General features: G+C 37.9%; 1 protein-coding gene across 1 annotated transcript in view; it reads right to left on the bottom strand.

Moving 5' to 3' along the window:
- The window catches only part of LOC124616054 (protein FAM219A), a 127,547-nt gene extending 111,734 nt beyond the window's left edge, over window positions 1-15,813 (bottom strand). The window contains exon 1 of the mRNA XM_047144287.1: window positions 15,541-15,813. Within this exon, the coding sequence (XP_047000243.1) occupies window positions 15,541-15,693 (153 nt within the window). The 5' untranslated portion in view covers window positions 15,694-15,813. The remainder of the gene's footprint in view (window positions 1-15,540) is intronic.
- Between the last annotated feature and the right edge of the window lie 1,197 nt (window positions 15,814-17,010).

Here is a 17,010-nt window from a genome sequence, read left to right as displayed (position 1 = left end):
TCCTCTACAGCTCCCTCTAGCACCATGAAGTCATTCCTTTATGTCTTAACAGATGTCCTATCATCCTGTCCCTTCTCCTTGTCAGTGTCCACATATTCCTTTCCTCTCCAATTCGGCACAGAACCTCCTCATTCCTCACCTTATCAGTCCACTTAATTTTCAACATTCGCCTGTAGCACCACATCTCAAATGCTTTGATTCTCTTCTGTTCCGATTTTCCCACAGTCCATATGCTTCAAATATACATTATCAGAAATTTCTTCCTCATTAAGGCCTATGTTTGATACTAGCAGACTTCTCTTGGCCAGGAATGCCCCTTCCGCCAGTGCTACTCTGTTTTTGATGTTCTCCTTGCTCTGTCCATCATTGTTTATTTTGCTGTCTAGGTAGTGGAATTCCTTAACTTCACCTACTTCATGAGTATAAATCCTTATGTTAAGTTTCTCGCTCTGTCCCGATTTCTGCTACTCCTCATTACTTTCGTCTTTCTTCAATTTACTCTCAATCGATATTCTGTATTCATTAGACTGTTCATTCCCTTTAGCAGATCATATGATTCTTCTTTACTGTCACTGATAATAGCAATGTCATCAGTGAATTGTATCACTGATATCATTTCACCTTGAATTTTAATTCTACTCCTGAACCTTTCTTTTATTCCCATCATTGCTTTTTCGATATACGGATCGAACAGTAGGGCTTAAATTGCTTCTTTGATGTACAAATTGAATAGCAGAGGCGAAATACTACATCCCTGCCTTACCCTCCTTTTAATCCAAGCACTTTGTTCTTGTTCGTCAGCTCTTATTATTCCCTCTTAGCTCCTGTACATGTTGTACGTTACCCATCTCTCCCCATAGCTTACCCCTGTTTTTCTCAGAATTTTGGACATCTTGCATAATTTTACATTGTTTAATTCTTTTTCCAGGTTGACAAATCCTACAAACGTGTCTTGATTTTTCTTTAGTGTTGCTTCCATTATCAACGGAAATGTCAGAATTGCATCTGTGGTGCCTTTACCTTTCCTAAACTCAAGCTGATCATCATCTAGCACATCCTCAATTTTCTTTTCCATTCTTCTGTGTATTATTTTTGTCAGCAACTTGGATGCATGGATTGTTAAGCTGACTGTGCAATAATTCTTGCACTTGTCAGCAATTGCAGTCTTTGAAATTATGTGGATGATGCCTTTCCGAAAGTCAAATGGTATGTCGTCAGACTCATACATTCTACACATCAATGTGAATAGACATTTTGTTGCAATTTCCCTCAATGATTTTAGAAATTCTGACTGAATGTTATCTATCCCTTCTGCCTTATTTTATCTTACATCCTCCAAAGGTCTCTTAAATTCTGATTCTAATTTTGGATCCCCTATCTTCTAAATCAGATCCTGTTTCTTCTTCTATCATATCGGACAAGTCTTCCCCCTCATAGAGGCCTTCAGTGTACTCTTTCCATCTATCTTTTCTGCATTAAACAGTGGAATTCCCGTTGCACTCTTAATGTTACCAGCCGTGCTTTTAATTGACTTTCCTATATGCTGAGTACATCCTTCCAACAATAATTTCTTTTTCGGTTTCTTCACATTTTTCAAGCACCCATTTCTTCTTAGCTTCCCTGCATTTCCTATTTATTTCATTTCTCAGTGACTTGTGTATCTGTATTCCTAAATTTCCATGAACATTTTTATACTTCCTCCTTTCATCGAGCAACTGAAGTATTTCTTCTGTTACCTGTGGTTTTTTTCACAGTTAGCTTCTTTGTACTTATGTTTTTCTTTCCAATTTCTATGACTGCCCTTTTTAAAGGTGTCCATTCCTCTTCAACTGCACTGCCTACAGACTATTCCTTATTGCTGTACCTATAGCCTTAGAGAAATTCAAGCACTTCTTTGAGTATTGATTCTTCCTGGCTAATCTCTTAAACTTCAGCCTACTCTTCAGCACTTCTACACTGTGATCTGAGTCTGTATCTGCTCCTGGGTACGCCCTACAATCCAGTATCCAATTTTGGAATCTCTTTCTGACCATGATGTAATCTAACAAATCTTCCCGTATCACCCAGCCTTTTCCAAGTATACCTCCTCCTCTTGTGATTATTGAACAAGGTATTCGCTACTACTAGCTAAAATTTATTACAGAACTCAATCGGTCTTTCTACTCTCTCATTCCTCGTCCCAAGCCCATACTCTCCAGTAACCTTTTCTTCTACTCCTTCCCCTACAACTGCATTCCAATCTCCCATGACTATTAGATTTTCATTTCCCTTTACATACTTTATTACCCTTTCAATATCCTCATATACTTCTATCTCTCCATTCATCTTCAGTTTGCGAAATCAATGTATATATCTGAACTACCATTGTCGGTGTTCACCTACTGTTAATTCTGATAAGAACAACCCTATCACTGAACTGTTCACAGTAACACACTCTCCTCCCTATCTTCCTATTCATAATGACATCCGTTACACCTTTTTCTGCTATACTCATCTGGCCAGAAATCCCTGTCTTCTTTTCATTTCACTTCACTGACCCCCACTATATCTAGATTGAGCCTTTGCATTTTCCTTTCCAGATTTTATAGCTTCTCTACCATGTTCAAGCTTCTGGCATTCCATGCACTGGCTCATAAACCATTATCCTTTCATTGGTTATCCAATCTTTTTCTCATGGTCACCTCTCCCATCACCAACCTTCTCCCAGAGATCCAAATGGGGGCCTTTTCCAGAATATTTTGCCAATGGAGAGATCACCATGACACTTTTTCAGTTGAAGGCCATATGTCCTGTGGATATGTGTTATAAGTGCAGTTGTTTCCATTGCCTTCTGCATCATCATGCCATTGATTATTGCTGATTCTTCCACCTTTAGGGGCAGTTTCCCACCCCAAGGACAAGAGTGTTCCCTGAACCTCTGTCCACTACTCTGCCCTCTTTGACAAGGCTGTTGGCAGAATGAAGGTGACATCATACATACACGATCTCATAGAAAATGTCAGAAGCTCCGTAAGATTTTACAGTTGATGTGATTGTCTATAAAAAGTTAGCCACACCAGAAGAATGTAGTGATTTGCAAAAGGACCTGTATAGGGTTGATAAATGGTACAGGGACTGACAGTTAACACAGAGGAGAGCAAATGCAACATATTGCTCATATATAGGAGAATAAACCCACTACTGTACAACCACAACATTGATGACAAATTGCTGGAAACCGTTATCTGCCATAAACTATCTAGGAGTGAGTGTAAGTGGAGTGACCACATAAAGCGAACAGTAGGAAAAGCAGATGCCCCAACAGAGACTTGTAGGGCATGAATCTTAAGGAAATGTAAGTAATTCGAGAAAGAAATGGTTTACAAAATCCATTTGCTATCAATTCTTGAATACTGCTCATCATTCTCGGACCCTTAGCAGGTAAGACTAATGGAAAGGAGAGAAGAAACTGAAACTGAAGAGTGGTGCATTTCGTCACAGGATTGTTTAGTTACCATAAGAGCGCTACAAAGATTTTCAAGAAGGTCTAGTGGCAGACGCTACAAGAGTGCCATTGTGCATCACAGACTAATTTACTATTACAATTCTGAGAGATTACATTCTGGGAAGAGTCGAACAAAATATTATTTCCTCCCACATACATCTCGCAAAGTGACCAGAATGAGAAAATTCGAGGAATCGGAGATGCACCATTTGTGAATGGAACAGGAAAGAGGGAATCAGTCAGTGGTACAAGAAGTACCCTCTGCCATACACAGTCAGGTGGCTTGCAGACTACTGTTCTAGATCAGTTAATGACTTAATCCAAGTAGGGTTTTTATCACTTCCTTCTGTCTTTGTGTTACGGAGGGTACGCACCATGGCTAGAATGCTGAATGGTAGAAAAACAAGAAAAAATTTTTCTTTCATAAAAGAACTCACCTTACTCCTCGACATAGTCTCCTTCGAGAGGTATACACTTAGTCCATCAATCCCTTTGCTTTTCCATCCCATTGGAAAAACAGTCAAACTCGGCAAAATACTCGTTGACTGCAACTATCACTTCCTCATTTGATTAAAACTATTTCACAGCAAGTTAAAGTTTCAAGTTAGGGAATAGGAAGAAGTCACTTGGGACTACACTTGATGAACAGGGTGGATGAAAAACCAAGCTTAATTCATCCACTTTTGCAGTTGTTATCGGCCGGCTGGTGTGGCCGTGCAGTTCTAGGCGCTTCAGTCTGGAACCGCGTGACCGCTACGGTCGCAGGTTCGAATCCTGCCTCGGGCATGGATGTGTGTGTTGTCCTTAGGTTAGTTAGGTTTAAGTAGTTCTAAGTTCTAGGGGACTGATGACCTCAAATGTTAAGTCCCATAGTGCTCAGAGCCATTTTTTTGCAATTGTTATCGATGATGTGTAGGATGGTGCATTATCCTGGTAAAAGAGCACTTTTTTGCATGCCAACCTTAGTCCATTTTCAGCCAACATTAAGTTTCAAACAACCCAACAATGAAGCATAATATGGTCCAGTTATGGTTCTGCCTTTTTTCCATATTATCTACAAGGATTATTCTTGTGAATCCCAAAAACCAGGGCCATTGGCTTATCAGCTGACAAAATGTTCTTTGCCTTCTTCGGTAACTTTCACCAGCCTTTCTCCATTGTCTTGTCTGGCATTTTGACTCAGGCGTGTAATGACAGATCCAGGTTTCATCAACAGTCACAAATCATCACAGAAAGTCTTGCAAACTGTGATTAAACATCGCCAAGCATTGTGCTGAAATAACGCCACATATGCTTTCGGTCAATTGCGGCACCCACCTTGCACGCAGCTCCTTCATAGTAAATTCTCCATGTGGGATTTATGCATTTGCTCAGTTGAGATGCCTAGTGTCTCAGCAACCTTAAAAATCTTTATTCAGTGGTCTTGCATTACCACATCATGGATTTTGTCAATGATTTCTTTTGTGATAACCTCAACTGAACGGCCTGAGCACACTTCTTCTTCACTGTTTGCTGACCACATTTAAATTCATTAATCCGAAAGTAAATAGTCTTCAATGATAGATGCAGAGTCTGCAAGTACTTCATCCAGTTCTGTTTTGATGTGAGCATCAGTCCATGTCTTTAAATAGAAATGTTTTAAAGTAATAGCATGAAACTTGGTTTTCTCCATTTTCAATTGCAGCCGACTTACTGACCAACTGAGATGGCTGCCAGATGTGAAATGTGTGCTGTACTCGGTTGAAATTCTTCAGACAATCCTTGGAATAATCAAGCTTACCAGCCATGAAGGTGCAACAAAAATGTTCCATTCTTTCATGGAAATTTACCAGACTTATCAAACCACCCTCATATTAGTCACAGTTTGTTGTCTATTACTTGCAGCGACTCTTCTTCCCACTGACTCATTACATTAATATTTCTTCCATGGATCTTCAGTACAACATTTCAGAACGATGTGGAACATGGCAGTTTCACAAAAGGTTTCTTTACATCGTATAATTAAATTTTTCTTTTTTTATAATTACTGCTTCATGTCTAAAAGTTCATCTAATGAGTAGAAGGAGTTGTTATTCAGAAATTCCTTTAACTTGTTTGTAAATGCCAGTTAGCTCTCTGTCAGACTTTTGATGCTGTTTGGTAAATGACCAAAGACTTTTGTGGTACCCCTTTCTGTGCCAATGTCAGATTTAACCTGGAATAGTGAAGGTGATCCTTTATGCTCTTTAACACATGGCATGGCACCTAACAAAAAATTCCCTTCATTTTGAATGATCAGGAGGGCTCTGTGAGTAGTGTGAACCATTCTCTCTGCTGTCTGGATCTCCCATGTTAAGTGGAAGGTATTCAGAGAGTCAACAGATGAGAAATTTCTTAGTATGGTGGCATGTCATCCACTTAAATGCTTTATATAAAGCAGAAAGTGCCCTACTACACATGCTATACATTTCAATTACATGGAATTAGAGAGTGCAATTACCTGTTTCAGTCTTAGCCTCATCGACACCTAACCACAGAAGCTATTATCGTAGCTCAGATTATGAATAGTTTTGTTATACATTACCCATACCTACACAGTCACCTACAAACTGGACCAAGAAAATTAATTATATTTTAACAATTACAGTAACAATAATATGGTCTAGGGTATCTTACTCTTAGGAGACATTATTCAGTTGAGGCCGATGGCTCATAAGCTCCTGCACATATACTGGATGTTGGGTTGGTGCAATAAACAATGAGTTTGAGCCTAATCAATCTCACATTCACTGAAGCTGTTACGTCTGTATATTTCATTGATGTGACTGGTTCCAATGATATTCTGCATTTAATATGTCAAATACCATAGAATATTTTCACTTATTTGCTTGCTGCTAATTTTCTCATTAAGGAATTTTACCCCACATTCTTTCTCCATTTCAACACAATTTTCTGCTAACTTCTCTGAAGCACACATAATACTATGTTTGTTACTAACAATTACAACTGATTGGTGATGGAATTTTAGCATAATAGAACATTTTTCTAAATTAACAATATCAACTGATTGGCTACGGAATTTTAGTATAATACTACCTTTGTTACTAACATCAACCAAATGGTGTTTTCTGTGTGTGTGTGTTTTTTTTATCCCCCCTCTATTTCACTCTACTTCAGAAGAAGGCCCTTTGACTGAAAGTTTAACTGTATACAAGTTTTTTTGTTGTGTCTGTCTGCAACTCAACATCATCTCTATAAGGTGAGTAGCAATCTAGCCTTTTTATAGTACTGACATTGTATCTAAGAATATAAAATTCATTGTTGGGGTCAAGCAGTACAGTTTTACTTTCTCTTCAGTGCAAATTGGCAGCTCACTTCGGAAGCTACAGAACAGAGGTGAGACAGATGTGACATTACGCTTCATCTTATGCAAAAGTGGAAGCCAGTTGCGATATGACTGACCCCGAGCCCTCCCCCCAATATAAAAGATGGAGGATTGATTTGCTGTGGCCACTTCCATAATTTAAATCTCAACTGCCGCCAATACAGCTGGATGCACCAGCACTTCAACAGAAGTTGAAAAGAGGAAGTGTCCCACTTAGAATGCTGCTAACACCCTGTGAACAGATGTGATTAGAAAATAAAAAAGCCTTTATAGTATTTGAGAGAGTGAATTCTTTACTGTTATGTTCTTATGTCTACGTGACATCATGCTGGATAAAGATGAGTTTTCAATGCAAGCCATATGCTTTGGCCACTGATATCTGTGTACCAACTGCACATGAGGCAAACATAATCTCTGAATATTGACCATCTATAGAATTACTACTCGAACTATTAACCCACAATCAAGTGCATGTATGTAAAAAGTGTGCCAATCACAAAATAAAAAAAAATTTTTGTACCATTCCGCTGTTGTTTTTAAAATTGTGAGCCTGTACCTAATTGTTCAACACTACTTCAGCTAATACACTGATAAGTTGTGTTTCCCAAGTGAGCAGTAATATGAAGAAAAAATTACAATCTGTGCAAGAAAAAGACCCAGATTCTGAGCTAGCAGCACAATCCAACAGTGAGGCAGTTATCAGTGAGGTAAATAGTAATCAAATAAACAGTTGGCAGGGATCTGATGCAACTGCGCTGTTTAATGCTTTTAGTGGGTCAATAGTGTGGGGTAACAAATGCAGGAGGCAACAGAACGATATAATGTAAGTTTGTTTCATTATCGTTTAATTAACCAGTGATTTAGCTGATATAATGTAAGTTTATTTTACCTTCATGTAAGTTAACTAAGATTAAACTCTGATTCTGCTCACACACATTTATCTTGGCAACATAAAGACAACTTTTCATTACAAAGGTACAAAGTACGCCGCGCGGCCACTCGTGTTACGAAAAACGATGCGCTAGCTTGAGTGTTAAGCAACTGAAGATAAGCTTTATCTGGTGTCGCATTTATTGACACCAAATCATAACAATTTATTGACACCAAATCATAACAATAACATCACCTTCCAACTTAATCTAAGACTTCTAGTTACTTTACAGAGCAGTTAAGTTACTGCCAGTTTCATTCCAAACATATACCGCCAACAGAATTACATCTTCAGCTTAAGTTGCATGTCAGGATTGCGAAAGTTACATGGACCATCATGTCGTATTCTGGATATTACTTAATAATCTGGGCAATATGGCGAAAATACAGAAATTTTATTAAAATTTAGATGGCGGTAAACCACAATTGTTTATGAAATATACTGTCTTAACTCCACAAAGTGGTTCACTGATTCCCTTATTTGCTTTCTTTCTTGTACATAGGATCTATGTATGGAAACGATCAACCATAATTTTTTTCTGTATAAAGTATTATGGTGAAATAATAAGTGTGTAGGCTACCCATGTAATACATGTCACATATTATAAATTAAAGTCCCCTGCCACATTTTGCTGTTTGTGTGTCAAGGTTAATCTCAGGACCTACTTTAGGATTTTTGGTATGGTTTTCACTAACAGATGTAAAGATTCACAAAGAATGTTTGTGTACGTAAGGTATTTCTGATACAAAAGACAAGTTGTCCTGTCATAGACAATAATGCTACCCCTGTGAAATTGAGGGAACTCATTAGTTTCTAATATTTTTTTTCTGTTCTCAGTTGAATGACTTGACTCCCTACTGTTATTCCTGACTTAGACTACGTAATTTACTTTTTTAACATGCACTGTTGCAATACTTTTGACCTATTTTTTCAGCTTACTTTGTCTGTTTTAATGCTGTCTACAAATCTTGGCACAAGTTTGATACTTTTTTTTTAATTATGACAACTCCTATATTTAGTAGTTCCAATTTTTCCATTCTTCAAAAGAAATTTTCATTCTGAAATGAATTGCAAAATATCTGCTGTAAACAGGAAACAAGCTGTAATAGACTGTAATTGATAACGTTTATTAAAAATAAACAGGGCCAAACACAATACTTAGCTTTCTCATACCGAAAACTAAAAATTACAATTTTCCTTGTACTTGCAACTTGATATTACACTTAAAACTATTCAATCACCTTTTCACCAACAGTACAGTTGAACTGGCCTACATAACATTGTGTATCACATACACTATGTGATCAAAAGTACCTGGACAGCCCCAAAAAACATACGTTTTTCATATTAGGTGCACTGTGTTGCCACCTACTGCCAGGTACTCCATATCAGCGACCTCAGTAGTCATTAGACATCATAAGAGAGCAGAATGGGGCGCTCCGCAGAGCTCACGGTCTGCGAATGTGGTCAGGTGATTGGGTGTCACTTGTGTCTTACGTCTGTATGCAAGATTTCCACACTCCGAAACATCCCTAGGTCCTCTGTATCCAATGGGACAGTGGAGTGGATATGCGAAGGGACGCGTACAGTACATAAGCGTACACACCGACCTCATCTGTTGACTGACAGAGATCACCGACAGCTGAAGAGGGTCGTAACGTGTAATAGGCAGGCAGCTATCGGAACCATCACACAGGAATTCCAAACTGCATCAGGATCCACTGCAAGTACTATGACAGTGAGGCAGGAGGTGAGAAATCTTGGATTTCATGGGCACGCGGCTGCTCATAAGCTACACATCACGCTGGTAAATGCCAAACGACATGGAGAGTAAACATTGGACGTTTGAACAGTGGAAAAATGTTGTGTGGAGTGACGAATCACAGCACACAATGTGGCGATCCAATGGAAAGGTGCGGGTATGGCGAATGCCTAGTGAACGTCATCTGCCAGCGTGTGTAGTGCCAACAGTAAAATTCGGAGGCAGTGGTGTTATGGTGTGGTTGTGTTTTTCATGGAGGGGGCTTGCACCCCTTGTTGTTTTGCATGGCACTATCACAGCACAGGCCTACATTGATTTTTTAAGCACATTTTTGCTTCCCACTGTTGAAGAGCAATTCGGGAATGGCAATTGCATCTTTCAACACGATTGTGCAATTGTTCACAATGCACGGCCTATGGCAGAATGGTTACAAGACAATAACATCCCTGTAATGGACGCGTCTGCACAGAGTTCTTACCTGAACCCTATACAACACCTTTGGGATGTTTTGGAACGCTGACTTCATGCCAGGCCTCATTGACCAACATCAATACCTCTCCTCAGTAAAGGACTCCTTGAAGAAAGGGCTGCCACTCCACGTGAAACCTTGCAGTACCTGACTGAAAGTATGCCTGCAAGAGTGGAAGCTGTCATCAAAGCTAAGGGTGGGCCAACACCATATTGAATTCCAGTGCTAACAATGGAGAGTGCCACGAACTTGTAAGTCATTTTCAACTAGTTGTCCGGATGCTTTTGATAACACAGCGTATACATGCCAGCCATTAAATGAACTGTTCTACAGTTATGGTGTAGTACTGCCTTTATCAAGTATGAAAAAAAAAACAACTCTGTAAAAAGATGATGTATCTGCAAATAATAAAGAATTCAATGTGAGGTCTCGGGTTTCATCAAATAGTTGTGTTGTCCTCATACAAAAGTTCGACTGCTCATGCACATTTTACAATTAATGTTCCTTCAGTACAAACATTACTTAACACAAACAATGAATTACTGTGTTATCATAAATGAGTGTAATAGCAGGAAACTGGCACTTAAGATGTACACTTTTCACTGAAGTGTCATTGAGATGTGAGGCTACAAAAGAAACCCTCAATCTGTCAACAATTTGTGCGTATAATTGACGGTAAATATTTTCACTTATATGTGATCATGATTTCTCTCCTCATCACAGTTTGGCATGTTGACTCACGTACTTACCTTTTGTTGCTATTAATGCAAAACTGTTTTCTTGTGCAAGTTGTTCTGCATGCATTATTATACATAGGGTTGAGGCCCCAGTTATGGCCACATTAAGGGCAATTTGAGATACATCACATTTTTATTATAGGAAGAAAGTATACAAATTACTTCAAAAAATCGTATCTATTGCTTCAAAGTCTACACATTACAACCATGCAAAAACAAATATTCTAAGTTGTATAACATAAGCAGAAAAAAATATTGAAAAATAAATGGCGCATTTCACTGGTTTTGGCCATGTTTACCCCACCTATGGCCAGCTGTTTCCCCACTTATGGCCACTTCGTATTATAATAAAACTATGGCTAAAATAACTGTCAATCCATGTGCCAAAAAGTAATTTGTGCTTTATACAAGTATATAAGACAACAGACAACAAACATACAGGAAATAGGTAAAAGGTACAGCAACTGAACGAACAGAACAAAAAAATCATTAGGCAAAGTATTGTCCCAGTAATTACTTAAATCAACTTGCAGACAAGTTTATTTCTCACGAGTATCAATGGAACCAGGAAAATTTGTTTTTAATGAACGTCCTTCTTGCATCAAGACTGGATCTGGCAGTTTCCCTATAATATCTTCACCCGTTATAGTCGAATCATCATTTTCAATGTATTCGAAACAACTTTTCTGAACATTAGAACTTTTTAGGCGTTGAATTTCATATTCAGAATGAGAAAGACCTTTCAAAATTACAGATACATACTTAAAAATTGCAGGTCTTGTTGTTCTATTTCCTGTTAAACTAAATTTTACCAATATAAAGTCCCATACTTTCAAATTCTCACTTGAAGATAATTTCACATGTTCTGGATTTCATCTTCATCTCCTCCTACGTAGTCATCTAAACTGCTTCCACTGTCCGTCCATTCTTCTTCGTCGCGAGAACTTGTTGGCCTATCACTTAACTCTTGGCTGTTTCTTTTTTTCCCCTTTTTTTACATGAGATAATGCCAAGTGCTGCTCTTCGGACTTTAACTCCTTCATAGCTTTTCTCTTCCTTTTTTCCAGCTCCTTCTCCTGCTACTCTTTTTCCTTCAGTTCATGATATTCCACCCACTTGTCACTAGTCACAACAGTGGGTGTGTGTGCTTTCTTTCTCTATGTGCTTCGTTGTTTGGGTTCTGGCCAAGTGATGAGACTTTCAAAAACTGTTGCCAATGATTTTGGTAGTGTCAGTTGGATACGCACTGAAGATGGACTATGGTTGGATGGTGGAGTGCCTGAATTATATGAAATACTATTGAGGGTTGTTCATATATCTGCAGGAATAAGACTATTGGGGGTTTTGAAGGAAAATCTGAATTTTGTAAAATGCTGTGTGTTGAAGATATGTCAATATTATCAACATTTTGAATGGATGAAGGATTAAGTCCATCTGTGTTTTGTGAAAGATTCTCTGTTGGATTATCTTCAGAGGGAGGTGGTATGCTATCTGTTAGAATGTCATCAGTGTTACCACTAGCACCATGCATTTTAACGTCGTCAGCTATTTTTCTCCAGAACTTGAAAAGCAATAATGCTTCTCGATTTCCTTCCCACTCATGATTCTTTTTCTTGGTTGCTCTGAACTCATCAAGGAAGACAGAATCAATTTGCTTTTCTATATATGAGAAATGTCTCTGAAGCTCCTCATTTGTCTGAACTGTGGTTGAGGCTGGTACACTACGAACAACTGTCTTGCTGTAATCTACATTGTTCACATTAAATGGAAACAGACCAGTGGCCCTGAAACCAGCACAAATATTTGCCACCATTTTAGGTTCTGTAATAATTGGCGACAGAACAGAAGGTACATCAGATTTTGAAATTTCAGTGCCATTATTTTCAAAATGCCAATTCTGAACAATCTTCTTCCACATTTTTTTTCAAAGGTCCAAAGACAGCTACATCTAATGGTTGCAAGATGTGTGTAGGATTGCGATGGAGAGCAACTAGAATGATCTGATTGTCCCTACAATATCTGCTCAAATGAAGTTTCAAATGAGAGCAGTGCCCATCTAAAAATATTACTACACGCCGGGGAATTTCAGCTTCTTTCAAGAACGAATCAAATACATTTGTTATATTCTCAAAAAAACTTTCACCTGTCATCCACCCATTTTCTGTTTTTCCAATGCACCAGTTTGGAGAAGCTGCTTTCACCAATGATGCTGGAATCCTTGCATATTTGAACAGTGTTCAGGGAGGAACAAATTTTCCAGCAGCATTCACTGCAAAAAATGTAGTAACGTTATCTTTGTCAGAGTTACATGACTCATCATAAACATGACGGCCACGAGGACCTATGATTAATTCCCCTTTAGGAGCCAGAAAAAAAGAAATTTCATCCATATTAAAAATTCTATTTGGGTCCTTTAACACATCCATATCATTTAAAGTGATGGATACTTCGTGAAACCAGTTTCTTATTTTCTCTTCTGTAACAGGACTTCTAACGCTATTGACATATTCTGCATGTTTATGTGACAGAACCTTGTGTCTCTTAAGAAATCCATAATACCATTTTTTTCCAGGTCGATTGTTAGTAAATGTAGCCCTACAACTTTCCATATCTGCACTCTCAATAAGTTTTTGCAGAGATGCACAGAGATTTTCTTTAGTAACTGGAAATCCCATGCTAGAACAGTCCAAAACCCAGTCAACGATTTTTTTTTCAATTTGTTCTCCTAAGACAGAATATGTACCACAGTGGTCGGCAGATTCTTGTGGAGGTACACCAGAAATTTTCTTTCTTAATGTTGTCCTTGGAACTTTGCACAACTTGCTTGCAATAGCAACCTTCATTCCCTCATCAACAGCCTCTAGAGCATCTTTAATGTTGCTGGGAGAATACTGAAACCTCTTATTCTTTGGTTGACTCATTTTTCTATAAATAATGCACAAAGATAGAGTTACAGAATGTTGCATATTTGAATAGTGCCTGTTGCATATTTTGTATCTTACAAGCATAGGTAAATTAGTATGATATGCCAAGAAAATACTAACAATGGGGTATATATTGATTTTAAAATACCAAAAATATTTTAATAAGCCTATTTAAATAAAATTAGCCTAGTGTAATGTAGGACGGAACACCAATATTGATGTTTTTGTACCAGTTTTTAGAAGTGGCCAAAACAGGATACATATAGGCCTATGTCTCCACTTACGGTCACATGCATGGCCATAACACTGAACCAGGGCTAAATATTGATCTGTTAATGGCCACATACTTTTGATAACATGTTTTTAGGCTGAGCCATATAAAACTTAAAAGAAATGAAAATATAATGTCTTATCTTACCTCTGAACAAATTAAGTTTCTTCTGATGTTTTATTTAAACACGTAAAATACAAAAAAACAGATCATGTGTTGCTTAAAGTAAACATCTGCAAAACCGAGCTTCTTCAATACTGATCATTTCACAAAGTGGTGTCTCCAAACAAAAACAGACAAAAGAATGATTATGTAGACAAATGAATAGAGCCCTTCACAAAGTTTATAATAATCTATGGTACAACTGGCTGGTATTCCAGAGAAGCTTAAAAATTAATCTTTGACATCAAGGTGGCCATAAGTAGGGTAGTGGCCATAAGTAGGGTAGTGGCCAAAACTAGAGCCTTCACCCTACTCATATGTAAATCATAATCAAATGGTAAATATATGGGGTACAAATTACAATGCCCATCACGAATGATTACATGCATTAAAGAATTACTGAGGTGATGCACTTCTTGGCCTTTTTAAGGTATAGGAAAATATAATGCTATGACGTTTCATGTTGATTTCACATGTAATGTGCATTCCACCTCTTACAAATAACATTTTTCTCATTATAAAATTAGTGAGGAGAAACTGTCATTTATGCATAACATTCACTTAGAATTATTTTAGGAAAAATAACAAATAAAAAGAGAAAAAGGAAGGAAGATAACCAACTCAAGCAACACAAGTCCTTCTTAATTACACTTGAGAATATTTACATACTTAATATGTACCAGCAGGGCACTGAAATTAATTTGAAATTATGTACAGTTGGGGAAAGAAGTGAAAATAAATAAGCTCTGGCAGTACAGTGCAAATTGAGCGAAGCATTGTTGAAGCAGAAAATAATCAAACCCACACTTGTCACTGCCATGCTGCTTTTTTAAAAGACATATGTTTTCGTCCACAAATCATGTCATTTCGCTTCCGCGTAGGTGCTGCTGCTGATAGTTTTGTTACACGATATGTAAACAAATAAGAAATAAAAACAAAGAATATACATTTCACTCCCCATGCGGCACGCTATAATAAAGCGTTCAAAAATACTGATCCGCGTGCACACCCAAATGACAAGACACATTACCCCGCCTTGATATCTGACGTGTCAGTGGAGCTCCGTTCATCCTCATTCCACAACTATAAAAATGTTGTCCAAAGCTATGTTTTATGTTACTTCATTAAAAAAAACTTTTAATATTACGTTCTACGCCTATATCAAATTTTCCCCTTTTCACTCCTGAAGATTGATTGTTTCAATACAATTGTCACAGCACCAGACTCTAGATCAGGTTCCCAATTTTAACTCATTTCAAGTCGCACGATGAGTGATTTAGGAAATGAGTAACTCTACAGTTTTAGGAATTTCAAATGACTTGTTTTTTGGCTTGTTATGACGTGTGCGTTTGATCGACAAGCAACTACATCGCTGCATCTACGAACAACGGTATAATTTGAATGAAGTGCCGAAAATGAACTATTTCCATTCTTACATGAAAGCTTTTGTCGTCTTCGTGAGCTGTTTGCTGTTTTGGATCGCTGTCAATTCCGCTATCGTCCACTGCAGCCCCATTCCCAGAATCCTTTCTAGAGCTCCAAATAAGTGTGCTGTTATCCAAAATTTTGACAGATCCATTTCCTGCCATTTAATGTCTTGCAGCAATTCAGGCAACGATGTGACAAAATATTACTAGGTGCTACTACATACTCATTTTCCCAGAATCAACACCATATGCTACAAGACACTTGACATAAACACAAATCTGTTTGTATTTCAAAGAGTAGCACCAGTCAACGTAAGAAACAACACTCATCCATGTGAATTGTGAGCTCTGATAACTTCATTCTTACACGCGAGCAGTAAATGAAAATTTCGCCAAACATGTGATATAAATGGCTAGATTTTATAGCCTAATCCTCATGCGCACAGGATTAGTGAATACGTATTTTATCGCTAGCGACTGATCTTGTACGAGAGACTTTGTAGTGTTTTTGTTACAACTATGTTTACGTAGGTTCGCTAAACTGTGTTTATGTATTCCTATTTCTTCTTGACGATCATATAAACATTCTAATTTCGTTTCTGAAAACGAGTATCTTGTAGGATTTCGATTACGCCATCGGGTTTCGGTCCTTTTAAACGTTCAACTGTAACGAATATAAAGTGTTACTTGCTTCTCACGTCGCTAAATGCTTTTAAAATGATGGTTTATGAGGGCGAAAAAATTTTGTATAGAGTGAAAGGAAAGAGGTTGTGGACTAACGAAGAAATTTTTCGTTTATTTACCTGACAAGAAGTATATGTTATATGCATAAATATTTAATGAACAGAAATTCTCAAACACTATTATATTTACTGAATTACCAAAGTCGAACTATAAGGCAACAGCCCTATATTCTCCGTAGCTAGTTAATTTGTAAATTTTTCCACTCACTGTCGCTTTTAATGGCAAAATTCTCTTATACATAAGTAACTTGCCACAAATGACACGTGTTTCGGATTCCTCCCTTTCCATAGTTGGATAGTGGTTGGGACACGCAAGTCGCCGAAGCAGCGTGCAACTGAAAGACTTGCACTAGGCCATTGAGACACGTGAAATTATTATTATTGTCAGAATATTCGCTGATCCATTTCACAAGATTAACAATGTCTTTTAAATTTCGCGTTTAAAAGCTCGTGCCCGCAAGAGGATGGTAGAGATATACCATCCCCCAGTTTGACAGTTGCAACGTCTTCCGTGTGAAAGACATAGAAACAGGCATCCCTAACACTGAGAAGCAGTTGTAAATGTTGAAGACATACAAGATGCCAGGTCTCGATACAATCTCAGTTCGGTTTCACCAAGAGTACTCTTCAGTACTGGAGCCTTACTTAGCTTCCATCTATCACGAATCTCCCACTCAGAACAAAACCCCAAGTAATTGGAAATAAGTGCAGCTGACTTTTGTATATAGAAGGGTAA

This window comes from Schistocerca americana, chromosome 5 (genome assembly GCF_021461395.2).
Source record: "Schistocerca americana isolate TAMUIC-IGC-003095 chromosome 5, iqSchAmer2.1, whole genome shotgun sequence".
Classification (NCBI taxonomy): Eukaryota; Metazoa; Arthropoda; class Insecta; order Orthoptera; family Acrididae; genus Schistocerca; species Schistocerca americana.
Note: the sequence above shows the minus strand (reverse complement) of the source record. Positions and strands in the feature narration are given on the sequence as shown.